The sequence below is a fragment of the Mixophyes fleayi genome, chromosome 6, assembly GCF_038048845.1.
Source record: "Mixophyes fleayi isolate aMixFle1 chromosome 6, aMixFle1.hap1, whole genome shotgun sequence".
In the NCBI taxonomy this organism is placed as follows: Eukaryota; Metazoa; Chordata; class Amphibia; order Anura; family Limnodynastidae; genus Mixophyes; species Mixophyes fleayi.
The window spans coordinates 218,527,750-218,547,972 of record NC_134407.1 but is presented as its reverse complement, the minus strand read 5'-3'; the positions used below and the strand labels follow the sequence as shown (position 1 = coordinate 218,547,972).

Below are 20,223 nucleotides of genomic sequence, written 5' to 3'. Positions count from 1 at the left end.
CTATAGCAACAAGACGCCACAGTCTGCTCCACATGTACTATAACAACAAGACGCCACAGTCTGCTCCACATGTACTATAACAACAAGACGCCACAGTCTGCTCCACATGTACTATAACAACAAGACGCCACAGTCTACTCCACATGTACTATAACAACAAGACACCACAGTCTGCTCCACATGTACTATAACAACAAGACACCACAGTCTGCTCCACATGTACTATAACAACAAGACACCACAGTCTACTCCACATGTACTATAACAACAAGACACCACAGTCTACTCCACATGTACTATAACAACAAGACACCACAGTCCGCTCCACATGTACTATAACAACAAGACACCACAGTCCGCTCCACATGTACTATAACAAGACACCACAGTCCGCTCCACATGTACTATAACAAGACACCAGTCTACTCCACATGTACTATAACAACAAGACACCACAGTCTACTCCACATGTACTATAACAACAAGACACCACAGTCTACTCCACATGTACTATAACAACAAGACGCCACAGTCTGCTCCACATGTACTATAACAACAAGACACCACAGTCTGCTCCACATGTACTATAACAACAAGACACCACAGTCTGCTCCACATGTACTATAACAACAAGACACCAGTCTGCTCCACATGTACTATAACAAGACACCACAGTCCGCTCCACATGTACTATAACAACAAGACACCACAGTCTACTCCACATGTACTATAACAACAAGACACCACAGTCTACTCCACATGTACTATAACAACAAGACACCACAGTCTGCTCCACATGTACTATAACAAGACACCACAGTCTGTTCCACATGTACTATAACAACAAGACACCCCAGTCTGCTCCACATGTACTATAACAACAATACACCACAGTCCGCTCCACATGTACTATAACAACAAGACGCCACAGTCCGCTCCACATGTGCTATAACAACAAGACGCCACAGTCCGCTTCACATGTGCTATAACAACAAGACGCCACATTCCGCTCCACATGTGCTATAACAACAAGACGCCACATTCCGCTCCACATGTACTATAACAAGACACCACAGTCTGCTCCACATGTACTATAACAACAAGACACCACAGTCTGCTCCACATGTACTATAACAACAAGACACCAGTCTGCTCCACATGTACTATAACAACAAGACACCACAGTCTGCTCCACATGTACTATACCAACAAGACACCACAGTCTGCTCCACATGTACTATAACAACAAGACACCACAGTCTGCTCCACATGTACTATAACAACAAGACACCACAGTCTACTCCACATGTACTATAACAACAAGACACCACAGTCTACTCCACATGTACTATAACAACAAGACACCAGTCTGCTCCACATGTACTATAACAACAAGACACCACAGTCTGCTCCACATGTACTATAACAACAAGACACCACAGTCTACTCCACATGTACTATAACAACAAGACACCACAGTCCACTCCACATGTACTATAACAACAAGACACCACAGTCCGCTCCACATGGACTATAACAACAAGACACCACAGTCCGCTCCACATGTACTATAACAACAAGACACCACAGTCTGCTCCACATGTACTATAACAACAAGACACCACAGTCTGCTCCACATGTACTATAACAACAAGACACCACAGTCTGCTCCACATGTACTATAACAACAAGACACCACAGTCTGCTCCACATGTACTATAACAACAAGACACCACAGTCTGCTCCACATGTACTATAACAACAAGACACCACAGTCTGCTCCACATGTACTATAACAACAAGACACCACAGTCTGCTCCACATGTACTATAACAACAAGACACCACAGTCTGCTCCACATGTACTATAACAACAAGACACCACAGTCTGCTCCACATGTACTATAACAACAAGACACCACAGTCCGCTCCACATGTACTATAACAACAAGACACCACAGTCCGCTCCACATGTACTATAACAAGACACCACAGTCCGCTCCACATGTACTATAACAACAAGACACCAGTCTACTCCACATGTACTATAACAACAAGACACCACAGTCTACTCCACATGTACTATAACAACAAGACACCACAGTCTACTCCACATGTACTATAACAACAAGACGCCACAGTCTGCTCCACATGTACTATAACAACAAGACACCACAGTCTGCTCCACATGTACTATAACAACAAGACACCACAGTCTGCTCCACATGTACTATAACAACAAGACACCAGTCTGCTCCACATGTACTATAACAAGACACCACAGTCCGCTCCACATGTACTATAACAACAAGACACCACAGTCTACTCCACATGTACTATAACAACAAGACACCACAGTCTACTCCACATGTACTATAACAACAAGACACCACAGTCTGCTCCACATGTACTATAACAAGACACCACAGTCCGCTCCACATGTACTATAACAACAAGACACCACAGTCTGCTCCACATGTACTATAACAACAAGACACTACAGTCTGCTCCACATGTACTATAACAACAAGACACCACAGTCCGCTCCACATGTACTATAACAACAAGACACCACAGTCTGCTCCACATGTACTATAACAACATGACACCACAGTCTGCTCCACATGTACTATAACAACAAGACACTACAGTCTGCTCCACATGTACTATAACAACAAGACACTACAGTCTGCTCCACATGTACTATAACAACAAGACACTACAGTCCGCTCCACATGTACTATAACAACAAGACACCACAGTCTACTCCACATGTACTATAACAACAAGACACCACAGTCTGCTCCACATGTACTATAACAACAAGACACCACAGTCTGCTCCACATGTACTATAACAACAAGACACCACAGTCTGCTCCACATGTACTATAACAACAAGACACCACAGTCTGCTCCACATGTACTATAACAACAAGACACCACAGTCTGCTCCACATGTACTATAACAACAAGACACCACAGTCCGCTCCACATGTACTATAACAAGACACCACAGTCTGCTCCCCCTGTATAATAATAGTAATAATAAATATCATCACCTGCTATCAGACAACGCAATTTCTCCGCTCTTCTTCCTCCTACTCTACGTTCACCCGGAAGTTACAATGGAATAAAACACACTTCCGGTGTTTGGAACGCAGACGGTGATCCACTGGCCCGCACATACCGGAAGTCGGTGGAACGCACAGGCCGGAAGTGTGTAATTTTGGATAAGAAGAGGCAATGACTGGCAGATATATTATGATAGTCTTCTATATCCTCCTAAGAGCCGTATAATGACCTCTTAACATTCTCATAATGCCAACCTTCTTATTCTTATAGTGCCCACATACATATCCTCACAGTGCCCACATACATATCCTCACAGTGCCCACATACATATCCTCACAGTGCCCACCTTCATATCCTCATAGTGCCCCTTTCACATTCTCATAGTGCCCACATCATATCCTCATAGTGCCCACATACATATCCTCATAGTGCCCACATCATATCCTCATAGTGCCTCCTTCACAATCTCATAGTGCCAACAGAGAACAATAAATTGAAGGAATTGGGCATCTGATAAGGGCATAGTCTGTATATTATATGGAGGGGAGAGTGTATGTGGGTATTCTATTTGTACAATGTCAGCTGTGATCTGTTATTTTACTTTTCCCTTTGGTGGTCTGACAAACACTTTCATACATTGTGGTGTTTCTTGGAATTCAACACTGTCATGTATACTTCTACCTACCAGGTGGCCTTAACCCCTTCAGTACTAAGGACAAATCCTATTCGTCCTTGGCACTGAGGGAGTAAAAAAATATTTTATTTACAAGCCCCCCACAGGCATTTACTACTTGTGGTGCTAGGGAAGGCACAAGTATCTACCACTTATAAATGATGTGGCTGCTTAGTGGTTGTGTTTTGGGTATCACATGTGATGTGGGGGTTGTATTGGCCAGATCTCTCCCAATTTTAAAAATGGGCTACACATATTATTTCTACACATCTTATGCTTTTCATTGAAGATCAGACAAACTAAAAATAAAAATGTCCAAAACATAATTTGCAAGTGCAGATTTTATTATGAAAACGTGTGTGTGGAATCATGCTTTTTGTTGTTTTGGAAAAAAACACATTTGTTTTGTTCTCGGTGGAACGTATATTCAAATAATACCAGTGATTTATTGAGTGAATATAACAAACTACTAGCAAAAACAATTAAGTGATTAATTGTATGTACATAGCCTCAGTTGTTTAAACAGTGATCACAGTCCAGGGAGCCCCTCTGTCATCAACACCTGAACTCTTTATGGAGCAGTAGGCTGGACACCGTCATTTCTGGTCCCAGGATGAGGCTGCTTTGTTCTTGTTAAGCTCATATATATAGAAATTGTCTGGACAGTGGCTCCTGGACTGTAACCATATAAGGTAATAATATAAACGTACATATATGATTCACTTAGCACAGCATGGTTACATCATCCAAGTAGAAACAATAGCTTATAGTAAACATGGCATTATAGGTACATGATCACATAAAAAGCACAATATCTTAATCACCCTTACAATCCGCTCCTGCTTTTTAGTGCTCTAAACACCATTATCAGTTCTGTTGTGTTAATTGATAATATATTTGCTGTTTTGGGACAACATTTGTCAAGAAAGAAGAAAATGAATTTGATGATAACCAAAATTACTACCACTATGTCTATGATGTATAGAACACTATGCAATATTTCTCCAAACCATCCCTTCCATCCAATGAACCAATTGGAAGGCTATAACCAGCTGAACCAACTACCACCTAGATCTTGTTCAGGCTGCTTAAATTTCTCTTTAAATTCTTCTTTTAATTGTTTAACTTTCAGTACATGTCCTGCAATTAAATCAGGAAAAGTATCAGAGATATAGCTACAGCCGGCAGGGCCTACTATTGACATTACCCCCCTCGTGCTGCTGTTAGGTAGTTCAGTACCAAACTGTGCTGGATTAACACCTTTGCATGAAATCGCAGAGTGTCACTTAAATCCTGTATGATGTCCACTATCTCATCCGTTACATTATCAAATAACTTGGAAACAGCTTCTAACAGATGCCTTTTGTTCACAGAACCCCCAAATATTGACAGACTATTCCAGCTTGCTATTACCAATGCTGATAAATTAAATCATGACTGTGTTGTCTGTTAGCAGCTCTTTTTTTGCATCATATGGTGTGACACTGCTCTTACATCAGTGGAGTCTTGTATCCAAGTAGCAGTGGACAGTAGAGCTAAAGTACAAGTATCTGTACCTCCTTTAGGTAAAAACTTGTATGCCTGATGGCCCCACACATAATGAAACCCTCTGGATAGCTTATGTTGTCCTCTATTTACTATATCTTGTGTATACCGCACTAACATTGGTGTCCAGCCAGGAATGTCTTAATTGATGCCCTGATGAAGTTTTAAGCATCTCCAGATGCTTTAATCAATGTTTCTGCTATGGAAGTTGCACTGGTCATCTATTGTCTAATACATATGCAGCTCTAACATACTTGCCTATAACATACCAGCATTTGCCGTGATTGAATATTGGAATGATGACTGCACAGTATAAGAACGCACTGACAGGTTCAGGTTACTTCTCTCTCCCGTTTAGACATTTTTCTAAATGCTGTAAATTGAGGCTAGATTAGTGACAGAGAACATCTATGGTTATCAAACTAATCACCATAAAGGTTACATCATCAACTATTTGGATTAAATTATCACGGAACAACCGTTGGGCCATTCAGCTTACAGACAGGTATCACGGCAACCCTCCCTGACGTCACAAAGTTCTCGAGTGACGTAAAGATTTAGGTAATGCACATGAGCCAACAAATAAAGATTGGCGAGTGGTGTTAAGGGCCTGTCTTCTTCCCAATACTGACATACAAAAGTTTATTAAGGATTGTATGTTGGAGGAAGAGAAGTCCTTAACAGATGATGATGTGGGCAGCACGGTGGCGTAGTGGTTAGCGCTGGGGTCATGAGTTCAATTCCCGACCATGGCTTTATCTGTAAGGAGTTTGTATGTTCTCCCCGTGTTTGCGTGGGTTTCCTCCGGGTGCTCCGGTTTCCTCCCACACTCCAAAAACATACTGGTAGGTTAATTGGCTGCAAACAAATTGACCCTAGTCTGTGTTTGTCTGTCTGTCTGTATCTGTGTATGTTAGGGAATTTAGTCTGTAAGCCCCAATGGGGCCGGGACTGATGTGAGTAAGTTCTCTGTACAGCGCTGCAGAATTAGTGGCACTATATAAATAAATGGTGATGATGATGATTGGGGAAAGGAAGTGGATTGCTGCCACAGACCTTTCTAGGAGACACCTGACAGTCTCCAGCAATTATAGAACAAGACTAAAAGTTTGAAAGATCGGGCACATTAGGATCGGGATTGATACATAAGGATAACATGAATCTACCAACATTGTCTATACCTATAAATATCTTGCCACAATAGCCCAATATAGTGTCTGCTATGATTTGCTCCAGAGATGATAAGTAGATTTCAAAAATAGGCTTCCATAGAATGTTTTAGAGTCAAAAAGAACCGTTGTAATAGACTACAATCAAATCAGGTTTGCCGTGCAGATCCTCACTTCTCAACTCCTCTGTTAGCATTAACCATGCAGGATGACATATAAGAGAAAAAAGGGTATATTATTATTATTATATATTATATGTCATCTCTTATATGGCATATAAGAGAAAAAAAAAGATACTTACCTACAGTCATCATCCATCATCATGTCCAATCTTGTTCGATCTTGGCAGCTAAATGGGGTGAGCCAGACCAGTACCAGGATAGGAGACTAAATGAGAACCTCTAGTACAGTAGGAACATAATTCTATCAGCCACAACCTATTTTTATCTGCAAGAGGGTGAGTACTCAATTATAGCCACCATTGAGGCATCCTGCCCGGTAAGTATACCATTCCTCGCTTTTCACCATCGTTTTTTGTTTTAACATCAGCCATATAGCGTATAGTTTAGACCACATGTATTTTTAAGTTTCACATCTTACACCACTGACCAGCCATTAAAATAATGGTATGCGATTTTTGGTATAACGCTGGAAGATATAGGTCCTTCAAATGATACAGGTCTCATGGTAATATAGATATACTTATAGGTGACATGCATTCGTGTGGAGTTTATATATTCAAGATATTTCCCTCCGTTTGACTCACTTGAACTTTTATTCATGCAGTGTAGATGTGGCAAATATATACAGTCAAGTCCATAAATATTGGGACATCTACACAATTCTCATTTTGTGCTCTATACACCACCACAATGGATTTGAAATGAAACAAACAAGATGTGCTTTAACTGCAAACTCTCAGCTTTAATTTGAGGGTATTTACATCCAAATCAGGTGAACAGCGTAGGAAGTACAACGATTTCTATATGTGCCTTCCACTTCAACCTGACATCAGCAACATCTTTTCAGTTGATGCTTACTTAATATTTTACATTGAAGGGAGCTGTCACAGACAGTGACAGGAGACTTGTGCACTGGATATTCTGTAGTAGATGACAAATGCACCTCAGAGGCAAAACGATTAGGACCACCACATTCGTTTCAATTAGCAGAAATAATAGCACTTGAAAAAGCCTGTAAATTAGCTGAAGGGAAATTCGAAAACATCTACATTGATTCCAGGTACACCTTTGGGGCTCTGTGGTGCTTGAAAATGTTCTTGACAGCAGAAGGCACACGCAGAACACATACAAAGACTACTGCCAGACATAGTTACTACGGGCGGTAGCTGTCATCAGATTTAAAGCAAACACACAACACTGGTCTAGTCTCTAAGGGCAACAGATGAGCAGATGAGGCTGCAAAGAGAGTGGCTGCTTCACCTGTGATTCAAAACAAGGAGCCTGACACTGATAACAATTCAAAGAAATTGCTGCTAGTTCAAGCTCTCAACACAAAAACTAATCCAAATGCAAGAAATTTGTTTCCAAAAGAAAAAGGCCCTATGGAAGTTGAAGGGACGTGGAAGGGGTTATGTGAAGATAAAACGGCTAGGCCAGTATCTCTAAAAGCATACTGTCCAAATTAAACAGAAATGGCGCACGGGTAAACGCATTTGGGTAAATAAAGAATGTGTATATTAGTTAACACGTACTGGTATGCTCCTGACTTTTCCTCCCATCTCCCATGCTGATGAGAAAGCTATTTCACGCCTTACCTGTCTGAGAAAGAACACAGGGAAGGCTATACCAACCAAACCGTCACACATCCCTCCAATAACTGGCCCTTTCCCGATAATTCAGATTGATTTCATACAGTATCCTCCTCATATGAATTTAAAGTACATGTTGGTATGCATTGATGTTTTCTAACTAGGTAGAGGCCTATCCAGCCACAACTAATACTGCTGAGTTTACTGCTAAAATTGTGCAGAAAATTGTGTGTAGATTTGGGATCACCAAAGTCATTGAGAGTGATCCGGATACAGATTTCTCAGGTGATGTTTTTTAGACCATGTGTAAACTTATGGGCACTGATAGCAAACTACACACTCTCTACAGGCCACAAACCAGTGGGAAAGAAGAGATTTAACAGTACTATCAAGAATAAGGTGAGTAAAGTGATGGCTGAGACTGGGTTAGCATGGCCAGAAGCATTGCCACTAGTACTGCACAGCATCAGAACCACTCCTTGACCAACTCTTAATCTGTCACCATTTGGTCGACAACCATAATTTTTGATCGATCCCCAGGATGATTTAAAGTGTAACAGTGAAGTGAATTTCCAATTAATGTGAGAAAACAAATGAGACAGCAGCAAAAAGGTTTAAAACTGCTGTCTTCAGATATATTGAAGCTGGAGAATATGTAATGATCCAAAATATTTTGCACTCAGGTTGTCTAGTAGGTCATTGGGAAGGGATATTTCAAGTGTTGATGACCAGCACCGCATCCTTGAAGATAAGAGAGAGAGAGACAATCGGATCCATTAAACTCATTGCAAGGGAGACAACAATTTGGAAGAGATTTGGGACAAAGCAAATTCGATAAAACAGCCCCATAACTCGTGAGCCTGTTTCAAGAGATTCCAATTGCAGTGAGAGTAGACTGAGCCGAAAAAGGACTGACTTTATCAGTCTACCATGGAGCATCAAATTTTTTCTTTTTTCTTTTTTGCAGTACCCAGTATTTTTGAGGTGATATGAAGCCTATAGAGTTTCGGTTCTGAGGATTGGATTGATGATGTGGGGATGGAGGATGAATTGGTAGTTCACTCAGTTTGGCACCACGGTCTACTCAACTCAGGGGTCAATAAAAAATCTACCAACACTGGAGTTTGGAAGCAATGTGAGGGGGTATTTTTTGAAGTGTACGGCATTTGTAAATATTGTGGCCCCCTAATAGAAGGTGCATCCAACGGTGTCAGTCTAACAGTAGCCTAGATTTTGAGAGAAACCCACTAAATCACTATCATGTTTTACTGGGAGGGGTTTTAAAATCAGAGGTATTGCTGGGTGTGCTCCCATGTACCTCAGTGACAAGACAATGTAGGATTAGTCCCCATTCCATTAAATGTCTCTGAGGTTCTTGACTTACGGGAGGGAAGACCAACAGATGGAAAGTATAATGTTACTAAGTCCCCTAATTTCAAACTTTGCCAATACCCAGTAGACAGGTCTTTGATATGTATAAATTTCACCAAACACCAAGAAACCTGAATATTGGGAAGTAGCGTGGCTCAATCAGACAATGCCCTACTCCAGGAGGGCTAATGGGAAACCAAGTGATATCAACCAGTTAAATCTGATCAAAGGTACATCTGGTTTCCAGATTACAGGATACATGTGTAAGTCTACAAAAGTGTCAGTTGGTAAAATGCAAACTGGATACTGTCTAGTGACTATCCAGGGCAATACTTGTTTTGAAAAGATGGGGACTCTAGCCTTGGGTATATGTACTAGAACTTTATGTAGCACTATTCAAGGTTACTCTGTATCCTATATTCTCCCAAGGATGTTTATTATGTCTGCAAGCATAACACCTGTAAATGGTAATCTCCAAACTCCAAGGGAGTATGTTTCATAGGAAGGATAGTCCCCAAGATCATGAAAAGATGCTTAGTATTCCACAGCTCTACCCCACCTCCATATGTACACACACAATACAAACACAGATTTATAAGAAGCACGGTACCCTGGGAGGAACCCCTAACTACAAAATTTAATATCAGAGACTACAGGATTTCATTTTCTGTTAGCATTGGACATAACCTGGATTGCCTGGTGAACACTGAATTTTAATTATATACATGATCTGGCAGGACTGATAACCTAACCCAAATGTATGATGACAGTTCAGGTATAGGGGTAAGGAGCTGCAGGCCTATTAGAAAAAATTAGTACAACAGAGGAAGGTTTCAACTATTTCACAGCTGTCTCTGGAGGATACTGTGTAACCTTAGTGTCACAAAATGAAAGCACTGGAAGTTACCTGCAGGTATTAGAGCTGCTCTAGAGAGAGGTGTGTAACTAACGCACCTCCAGTCTTCACCAGAGTCCCCCCAAGGAGATATGGAATTCGCTGTGGAAGATTCGCAGGTCACAGTCCTCAAATGGAGGCAACGGAGTGTAGAGGGCGGTCAGACAGGCCAGTTCGGTAACATTCAGACAGCTAAGATGCACCAGGGGAACTCAGAAGAATGGTTGTAGGCAAGTCTAGTTAATATGGTTCGGTCAGCACAGTACACAGGCAGATCCAAGAGACTCTTTTGGTTCAGACCTTAGCATCTCCCGATTTTAGACCCTTCACTCTAGGCTCTATTTTGTTAGCTTTAGCGTTACAACAATACCCTTATAAAGCCCATTATTTTGATAGTGGGTGTCACAAAGACGCTCCCAGTTGCTGTGACTTTGGGGTGTTTGCTGTATGAGGTCACACACAATTTCAGCCTGCAGTCTCTCTCACCTATCACACAGGTTGTAGACCTATGGAATGGCCCCCACACAGCGCTTTCACACCCCCAGACACTTCAGGTTCTGCCACCACCTATTGGGTACAGGCAATAGGACCCCAATATACTGTCCCACACTGGCACACAGGCTAACTATCCACAAACTAACAAGACCCAAACCAGCACACACAGGGTTAACTCTTCACACCTCCAGACTGTTACACAAATGTAAATACAAGCACACCCAGCTTGTTAATCAAATGTATCAACAAATCACACACTGGCACTGGTTAACCTGGACGAGCAATCTCTTTAAACAGCTAATGAATCCGTTAGAGTATCAAGGACGCAACTTATTAAATTTTAGATTTAATATACGAAAATACAGGGCATTCAGATATAAAGAAAAATAATGAATAAACAATATATTGGCATAACAAGCAAAAACAGTTTAAAATAAAAAGGATTACATTCAGATTTGCACTTACATGAATTGCATTCTGGCCAAGAGGAATTGGCTAGGAAGATGGACAGCTTATCAATGTAACTTGATTTCCCCAAAAGTCTGACAATTTTTCCTTTCCACACACAGGTTTTTAAGCCAACTGAAATGGGATGGTCTTCACAGGGGTAGTGTTTAATGCTCATAGGGGGTAGGGATGTCCCCTGGGTGTCACTATACTTTGCTCACAAATATTCCCAGAGTCTTGACCTGTTTGTAATTCTTCACAGATATATCTCAGAGAAATAACACCCCCCTCAATAAACCGGTCATAATCTACCGCACCTTTAAATACAAAACATAATGGAATTATGACAATGTGAGATACCTATTCCAAAGATATGTGACTATGGCTGTTCCCTGTGTAGTTGGTATCTATGTTTTAAAAACCTGGTGTGGTTTTTGTCCCTCAGTACGGAATGGCAGAGGGATTTTCCAAAATCTGAAAAATGAAGGCATTTCCTTTCAAGTTCATATTTCTATATACCTGCATAAAGACCATGCAGATTTTTATACAAGAGTCTCCAAGATTCGCACCTAGGCATATGGCTCTCCAATTTACACCCAGGGGTTAGTTTGTGTTTACACTACCTATTGAAAGGAAGTCAATTAGCTAGGGAAATACATGATCAAATACAAGGGATGTCTGTGATCTGCGTATCTTTAGCTGGTTTCTTCACAAAGGGTTTGCCTAACTCAATTACCTCCTACTGGGCTCATTTGGTCACACATTTATCTGAGTTGAAGATCAGGTTAATTTATGTATCCATGCAAAGTTTATTTTGGGCCCTGACATTCAATATTCTATTTCAGCATATCAGATTTATGCTCTCATCCTGACAGTGGGTATTTAATTATGATATCTGTATATTAGACTTATGCTATTAAGTTTGGGCTCTAATCCGTGAGGAAGCAGTGCATTAATACTGAACCAATTATAAATAACATAATACTCCTACTAGGGAAAGTCTGATCCTTAAAATACAATATACATGACATTGATATTAAGTACGGATGGTTGTGATACCTACTTATAAATGGAGATCACTTTTTAGAGTGCTATATTAGCTTCCTTGACTCATTATAGTCTATATCAGTCAGCTTGACGAGATAGCTATTTATCAAAAGGGGAGACATAAATACTTAGTTACAGATACAAATGACTGGCATTTGAGAGGTTTTTAATATATATTAGATATACTCAATTTAACTAGTAGGATTCTGATATATCCACAAAGTCTAACAGCGGTTTAGCCTAGCATTCATTTGCTAGTTTTAACAGTACATGATTTATTGGTTCAGAAATTATTTAATTTGTGGTTTTATTATTTCGCTAATTAACTTGATATGTAATAAAGATTTAATAAACAAATAATTTATATATGTTCTTTGCCCCATGAGTGCCCCATTACACATATTCTTCTTCTTTTCTCTTGTTGTATATAGATCCAAGAGATTGTCAGAGGGAGCAGGTTCAAACACCGGAAGGCAATCAGAACCAGGGGTAATCAGGAGCAGAACAAGAATAAGCCGAAGTCTTACACTGGAAGTAATAGGAAATAATGCTGGAGCTGGGAGAACCAATACTTTGACCTCCTTAAATAGTCTGCTGAGCCGGCTGCTTAGCGCCAGCGGCGCAGTGCCAGGTGATGCCACCGGAGCTTCCTGTAGCATCCGGTTGCCTAGCAATAGGACGTGCTTGCGCACTGGGGACGGCACCATAGCCAGAAGAGCTGCGTCTGGTTGCTAAGCAACCAATCGCGGCCGAGAGAACAGAAGGTAGCCATCCCTGATTGGAAGAGGGACGGCGCCTGACACTTAGCAACAGTTTTGTGTCAGGTCTTGCAATTACATGATTAACAATAGTGATGATTGTGACAGGATAGACCGCCTAAGCCACCCTGTCTGTTGTTGCTGGGAACCAGCTGGGCTTACTTTGCCACCGTTCCCTTTCGTTATCCCAAATGCGCCCTCTTTCCACAGTAGGAGGGGCTTACAATGCTGCCACCACTGAGCTCCTTTATGCTCATTGTATCAGATATATACATCAGAAAAGGTATTTGTTTTAGAAAGGTTAAAACAGAAAAAAATAAATTTTCCACCCTTGTCTCAGAAATAACGACTTCCAATCTCAAAATATACACAATATCAAAAATAAGTGCATGTGCAATTATTTAAATAAACGCCCTGTGGTTTTTCATTTAAATAAATTTATACCAAAAGTTATTTATCAGTGATCCACTCACAATAATGACAAGGCCTTCATCAAAGAGGTCTGAGGATAATGAGAAGTGCTCTCCCATTGGATTCGGTATTTACTCCAAAATAATCAATCCCAAGGCAATACGTAGACATTTGATATACTTGAGATGTACTAATATTTACTGAGTTTTTGTCCAGAGTCAACATTAGCTTGATATGGCAAACATCCTCTATTGCCTCTCACTATTCTACAATGCTTTTGGTTAGTAAACAATTCTCATTGCCTGTGTCTGTGTAAAATTCACTAATTCACTAGTTCTTATCCTAAAATTAACATTCATCACCATCGACATTTATTTATATAGCGCCAGCAAATTCCGTAGCGCTTTACAATTGGGAACAAACACTTATAAGACAATACTGGGTAATACATACAGACAGAGAGGTAAGAGAACCCTGCTCGCAAGCTTACAATCTATAGGTCAATGGGAGTTTGAAACACAAGGGCATGTGCTACATCATAATGCACAATGGACCAGCTAGAATGCAATGGTAAAAGTACTGAGTAGGCTGTGTGTGTGGCAATGTTGGTCAGAAGGTTGTTGTCTTGCTTTAGCTGTGTAGAGGATGGTAATAGGGTAATCTAGGGAAATTAAGATGGTAGTTGAGGAATATCATAACCTTGTCTGAAGAGGTGGGTTTTCAGTGAACGCTTGAAGGTTTGAAGACTAGAGGAAAGTCTTACTGTGCGAGGGAGGGAATTCCAGAAAGTGGGTGCAGCCCGGAAAAAACCCTGTAACTGAGAATGGGAGGATGTGATGAGAGTGGAAGAGAGACGTAGATCTTGTGCAGAACGGAGGTGTCGAGTTGGGAGATATTTTGAGACAAGTGAGAAAATGTATGTCAGTGTAATTTTGTTGATGGCCTTATATGTTAGTTGAAGAATTGTATATTGGATTCGTTGAAATACAGGCAGCCAATGTAGAGACTGACAGAGTGGCTCAGCAGAGGAATAACGAATTGCAAGGAAAATCAATCTAGCCGCTGCATGCAAAATAGATTGTAGGGATTCAAGTCTGACTTTGGGAAGACCAGTAAGGAGGAAATTGCAATAGTCGATGCAGGAGATGATGAGTGCATGAATTATCGTTTTGCGGTGTCTTGTGTCAGATATGTGCTTATTCTTGAAATGTTCTTTAGGTGTATGTAACATGATTTAGATATAGAGTTGATGTGTGGAATAAACGACAGTTGTGAATCAAGGATTACACCTAGGCAGAGCCATAGCGAGGGTGGTTCGGCCGGTGCAGCCGCCCAGGGCGCAAGGTCTACGGGGTGCCATGACACCCTGTTATTAAACAAGTCACAGCCCCAGGTACACATCTGGGGTTGATGCAGAGTCAGCGCTGCAGATCGGGGTTTGAGCAGCGCGGGGGAGCACCATGTTGCAGAGGCACTCCAGCCTCTATTGCCACCACACAGGAAAACTGTGTCTTTTCCCCAAAGCCTGTGTCTCTCCCCCCCTCAGCCTGTGTCTCTTCCCCCCTCAGCCTGTGTCTCTTCCCCCCTCAGCCTGCGTCTCTTACCTCTGCCTCTACCTCAGCCTGTCTTCCCCCCTCAGCCTGTGTCTCCCCCCCCTCAGTCTCCCCCTCAGCCTGTGTCTCCCCCCCCCCTTAAGCCTGTCTCCCCTTCCCCTCGTGTCTCCCCCCTCAGCCTGTGTCTCTCCTTCCCCTCCAGCTGTCCCTCAGCCTGCGTCTCCCCTTCCCCTCTGTCTCCCCCTCAGCCTGTGTCTCTCCCCCCTCAGCCTGTGTCTCCCCTTCCCCTTCATCTCCCCCTCAGCCTGTGTGTCTCACCTTCCCCCCTGTCTCCCCCTCAGCATGTCAGTCTCTCTGTCCATCCTCACAGGCTATTAATTTAATGGGATTAGGGGATATTAATGTATTGGTAAGGGGTATTAATTTAATAGAGGTAGGGGCTATTCATTTATTGGTGGGGCTATTCATTTAATGAGGGTATGGTCTATTTAACAGGAGTAGGGCTATTAATTTATTGGTGGTGACTATTAATTTAATGGGAATAAGGGTTATTAATTTATTGGTGGGGCTATTCTTATACTTGTGCGATGATTGTGGTGGTAGAGGCTATTCATTTTATTTAATACTTGGGATTTTTGGGTGCTTTTAATTAAATGTGGGACAGAGTTGGTGTTGAATAGGACCTATTTGTGAAATGGCAGTGCTATAAATTTAATGTCGGGGCTGGTAAGACAGGAAATATGCCTTTTTAAAAAAAATGTGTATAATAATGCAAATATATTAAACATGGGTACCTTTTTTTGATGTCAGGATTGGTTAGAGGAAGGAGGCCTGGACTATTGACTTGTTGCTTTGCTTTCCTTTCCTTGTGGTAAATAATAAATATTTTTTTCCCAAACAGGGCCCCAGCAGGATCCGGCCAAGTAGCATGTGAGCGGAAGATGCCAGAAGCAGCTCAATGTGGTCAAACTACAAGAACAGGTACGAGAGGGTTGTACAGGATTGGAGACCAGTCTAGTACTTGTAAAAGGCTAGGCGTATTCTCCCCCACACCTCCACAATAGGACTTCTTCTCTTCCAGCAGTGAGCGCTTTGGGAGGCAGCATCTGCTCCTACCAAAATGGAGAGGGGGGGGCGCCAGTGGTCTAGCTCGCCAAGGGAACTGAAATCTCTAGTTACGGCTCAGCACCTAGGCAACGAGCTTGAAGGGTGGGATTTATAGTCATGTTATCAACAGAAATAGAAATGTCAGTTAGGAAGCTTCTGTTTTTGGGTGGGAATAGCAGAGGTGGATCCAGAGAAATTAACACTGAAAGAGCGATTAGATAGGTAGGATGAGAACCAGGATAGGACAGTGCCTTCAAGACCTAGGGATTGTAGCGTTTGTATGAGGAGAGAGTGGTCAACAGTGTCAAATGCAGCAGAGAGATCCAGGAGAATTAGAAGAGAGTAATGGTTGTTATTTTTTGCTGTGATCAAATCATTGACAACCTTGGTCAGCACAGTCTCTGTGGAGTGTGGAGAGCAAAACCCTGACTGAAGAGGATCCAATAGGTTGTTTGCTGTAAGAAAGTGTGTGAGGCGAGTGTAGGCAATTCTCTCGAGAAGCTTGGAGGGGCATGGGAGCTGGGGCGGTAATTTACGAGAGAGGTAGGGTCAGAATTCTGTCTTTTTAAAATGGGAGTAATCACTGCATGCTTGAATAGTGATGGAAAAATACCAGTAGAAACAGATAAATTACAGATTTTAGTTAGAGGGGGAATGAGCACAGGAGACAGGGACATACCAATTTGTGAGGGAATTGGATCAAGAGGACAGGAGGTAGAGTAGGAAGATGAGAAGAGAGTAGAAACATCCTCTTCATTTGTGGGATCTGTCACAGGGTGCTACAAAGGAATTGAGCCAATTCCTTGTCAAGGGAGATGATATCATTTGTAACAATGACCATTGTCCTTGTATGAGCTGTGTACCTGAAACCTGAAGTGGCAATAATATAATTTATGACTCTCTCAATTAATATATTGTACTACTCTGACCCATTAGAAGACAGTTTCCGGTTTGTAGTCATTATAAATTCCCTCAGTTCTATCAAACCATAGCACAAGCAAAGTTTTATTTTGGATTGTGCTTGTGCTTTTAAGAAAACTTACTTTGTTTGACAGTATAACACTATTCTACCTTTTACAAGCCTTTGCCTTCAGCTTGCACCTTACTACTAAGAGGCTTGACCAGAGGTGTTGTGTCTCTTATAGCTACCCCAGTCAAAGTTTCTTTTGGGGGGAGAAACCAGCATTGTGACGTACTGTTCAGTTGTACTATCCTTGCTGCTTGCACGCTCTATTGCAATAAATGAATAATGCTTAATCAATTACTGGATATTCTATTTTATTAGTATACACTTTGTAAATGTATTTATGCCGATTTGCATTATTTACATTTATAATATGCACATCTTTTACAATGTTGCTGCAACCCGTTTCATATTTATCAACTCATGGACATTTCTTTTCTCTTGTGTGTATAATCTGATGCTTTATGAGATATATACTTCTTGTAAAACATCTCCCACACTCAGGACATGGAAATGGTTTCTCACCTGTGTGAATTCTCTGATGTGTAACAAGATGTGATTTCTGTGTAAAACCTTTCCCACACTCACTACATGAAAATGGTTTCTCACCTTTATGAGTTCTCCAATGTGAAACCAGAATTGATTTCTGTGTAAAACCTTTCCCACACTCAGGACATGGAAATGGTTTCACACTTGTGTGAATTCTCTGATGTGTAACAAGATGTGATTTTTGTGTAAAACATTTCCCACACTCACTGCAAGGAAATGGTTTATCACATGTGTGAATTTTCTGATGTGTAATAAGTTTGGATTGATCTGTAAAACGTTTCCCACACTCAGAACATGGAAATGGATTCTCAACTGTGTGACTTCTCTGATGTGAAACCAGAATTGATTTCTGTGTAAAACATTTCCCACACTCAGAACATGAAAATCTTTTCTCACCTGTGTGAATTCTCTGATGTATAACAAGCTTGTATTTAACTGTAAAACATTTCCCACACTCACTACAAGGAAATGGTTTTTCACCTGTGTGAACTCTCTGATGTGTAACAAGACTGGATTTAACTCTAAAACATTTCCCACACTCAGAACATGGAAATGGTTTCTCACCTGTGTGAATTTTCTGATGTGTAACAAGACTGGATTTAACTCTAAAACATTTCCCACACTCAGAACATGGAAATGGTTTATCACATGTGTGAATTTTCTGATGTGTAATAAGTTTGGATTGATCTGTAAAACATTTCCCACACTCAGAACATGAAAATTGTTTTTCATCTGTGTGAACTCTCTGATGTGTAACAAGACTGGATTTAACTCTAAAACATTTCCCACACTGAGAACATGGAAATGGTTTCTCACCTGTGTGAATTTTTTGATGTGTAACAAGACTGGATTTAACTCTAAAACATTTCCCACAATCAGAACATGAAAATTGTTTTTCATCTGTGTGAATTCTCTGGTGTTTAACAAGAATTGATTTCTGTGTAAAACATTTCCCACACTCAGAACATGAAAATTGTTTTTCATCTGTGTGAATTCTCTGATGTTTAACAAGAATTGATTTCTGTGTAAAACGTTTCCCACACTCAGAACATGGAAATGGTTTTTCACCTGTGTGAATTCTCCGATGCTGAACAAGAATGGATTTAACTCTAAAACATTTCCCACACTCAGAACATGGAAATGGTTTTTCACCTGTGTGAATTCTCTGATGTGTAACAAGACTGAATTTAACTCTAAAACATTTCCCACAATCAGAACATGGAAATGGTTTATCACATGTGTGAATTTTCTGATGTGTAATAAGTTTGGATTGATCTGTAAAACATTTCCCACACTCAGAACATGAAAATTGTTTTTCATCTGTGTGAATTCTCTGATGTTTAACAAGAATTGATTTCTGTGTAAAACGTTTCCCACACTCAGAACATGGAAATGGTTTTTCACCTGTGTGAATTCTCAGATGCTGAACAAGAATGGATTTAACTTTAAAACATATCCCACACTCAGAACATGCAAATGGTTTCTTGCCTTTATGAGTTCTCCAATGTGAAATCAAAAATGATTTCTGTGTAAAACATTTTCCACATTCAGAACATGGAAATATTGTATCACCTCTATGAGCTGTGCTAGTTGTAGCAATATCTGAGATATTAGGAAAACATGCCTCATGATTAGAAGGATCAGATGATATATGTGGACTGTGAAGTACTGGATGCATATTTGGAGTAATGGGTCTTCCTTCTGGAAAATCTTGTATGATGTTGTTATCTTCTATTTTAAAACGTGGAGGCAAAATGAGAGATCCCTCTGAGGTATTCCTGGTTGTGTGTCCATCTGCTGGAAATAAACAGATGTATGGAAATAGACATCAGGAATCAAATTTTCAGACATTTATTGAGTTCAAGATGTTCGTTTAATTTCTATTTGCAAACAAGAACACTTCATTACAAATCTAAATGTACATACAGCAATTACACAGATAAAAAATTGGCTTAAAATATAACACATTACCAAGCACATTGTATAGACCCAGCCACAGGGCCACAGCCATACACAAACATTGGAGTCTTGGTGGCAGCACAGTAGGAAATGGCAACACAGATCGATTATGGCACAGAACGGAGGAGAGCATTAGGAGTGAGGAGGAGAATGGAGCAGGGCACAGACGGGTAACAGCAGAAAGTAGAGCATCAAACAGACAGGTCAGAAGATGAAGAGCAAGAGTACAAAGCATCCAACCACAGAGATATGAGGAGCGCTATGTTACTATGATGGGTGTGTGATTATAATTCTGTGAGTGCAAAACGGTAGAGTTTGTGTGAAGTGTGTGTTGTGATGAGATGTATGCAGGAAATAACCTGCTTTAGTATTGCAGTGTTACACCTACTGAGAATAAAACATTCAGGAACTATTACACAAAGAAAATAATGGGTAA

General features: G+C 40.8%; 2 protein-coding genes across 5 annotated transcripts in view; one reads left to right on the top strand and one right to left on the bottom strand.

The window, feature by feature from the left end:
* Positions 1-20,223, top strand: part of LOC142159947 (uncharacterized) — a 502,572-nt gene that overhangs the window by 158,771 nt on the left and 323,578 nt on the right. The window lies entirely within an intron of this gene.
* The window catches only part of LOC142160632 (uncharacterized), a 169,583-nt gene that overhangs the window by 40,259 nt on the left and 109,101 nt on the right, over positions 1-20,223 (bottom strand). The window contains exon 11 of the mRNA XM_075215494.1: positions 17,703-19,625. Coding sequence (XP_075071595.1) covers positions 17,703-19,625 — 1,923 coding nt within the window. The remainder of the gene's footprint in view (positions 1-17,702; positions 19,626-20,223) is intronic.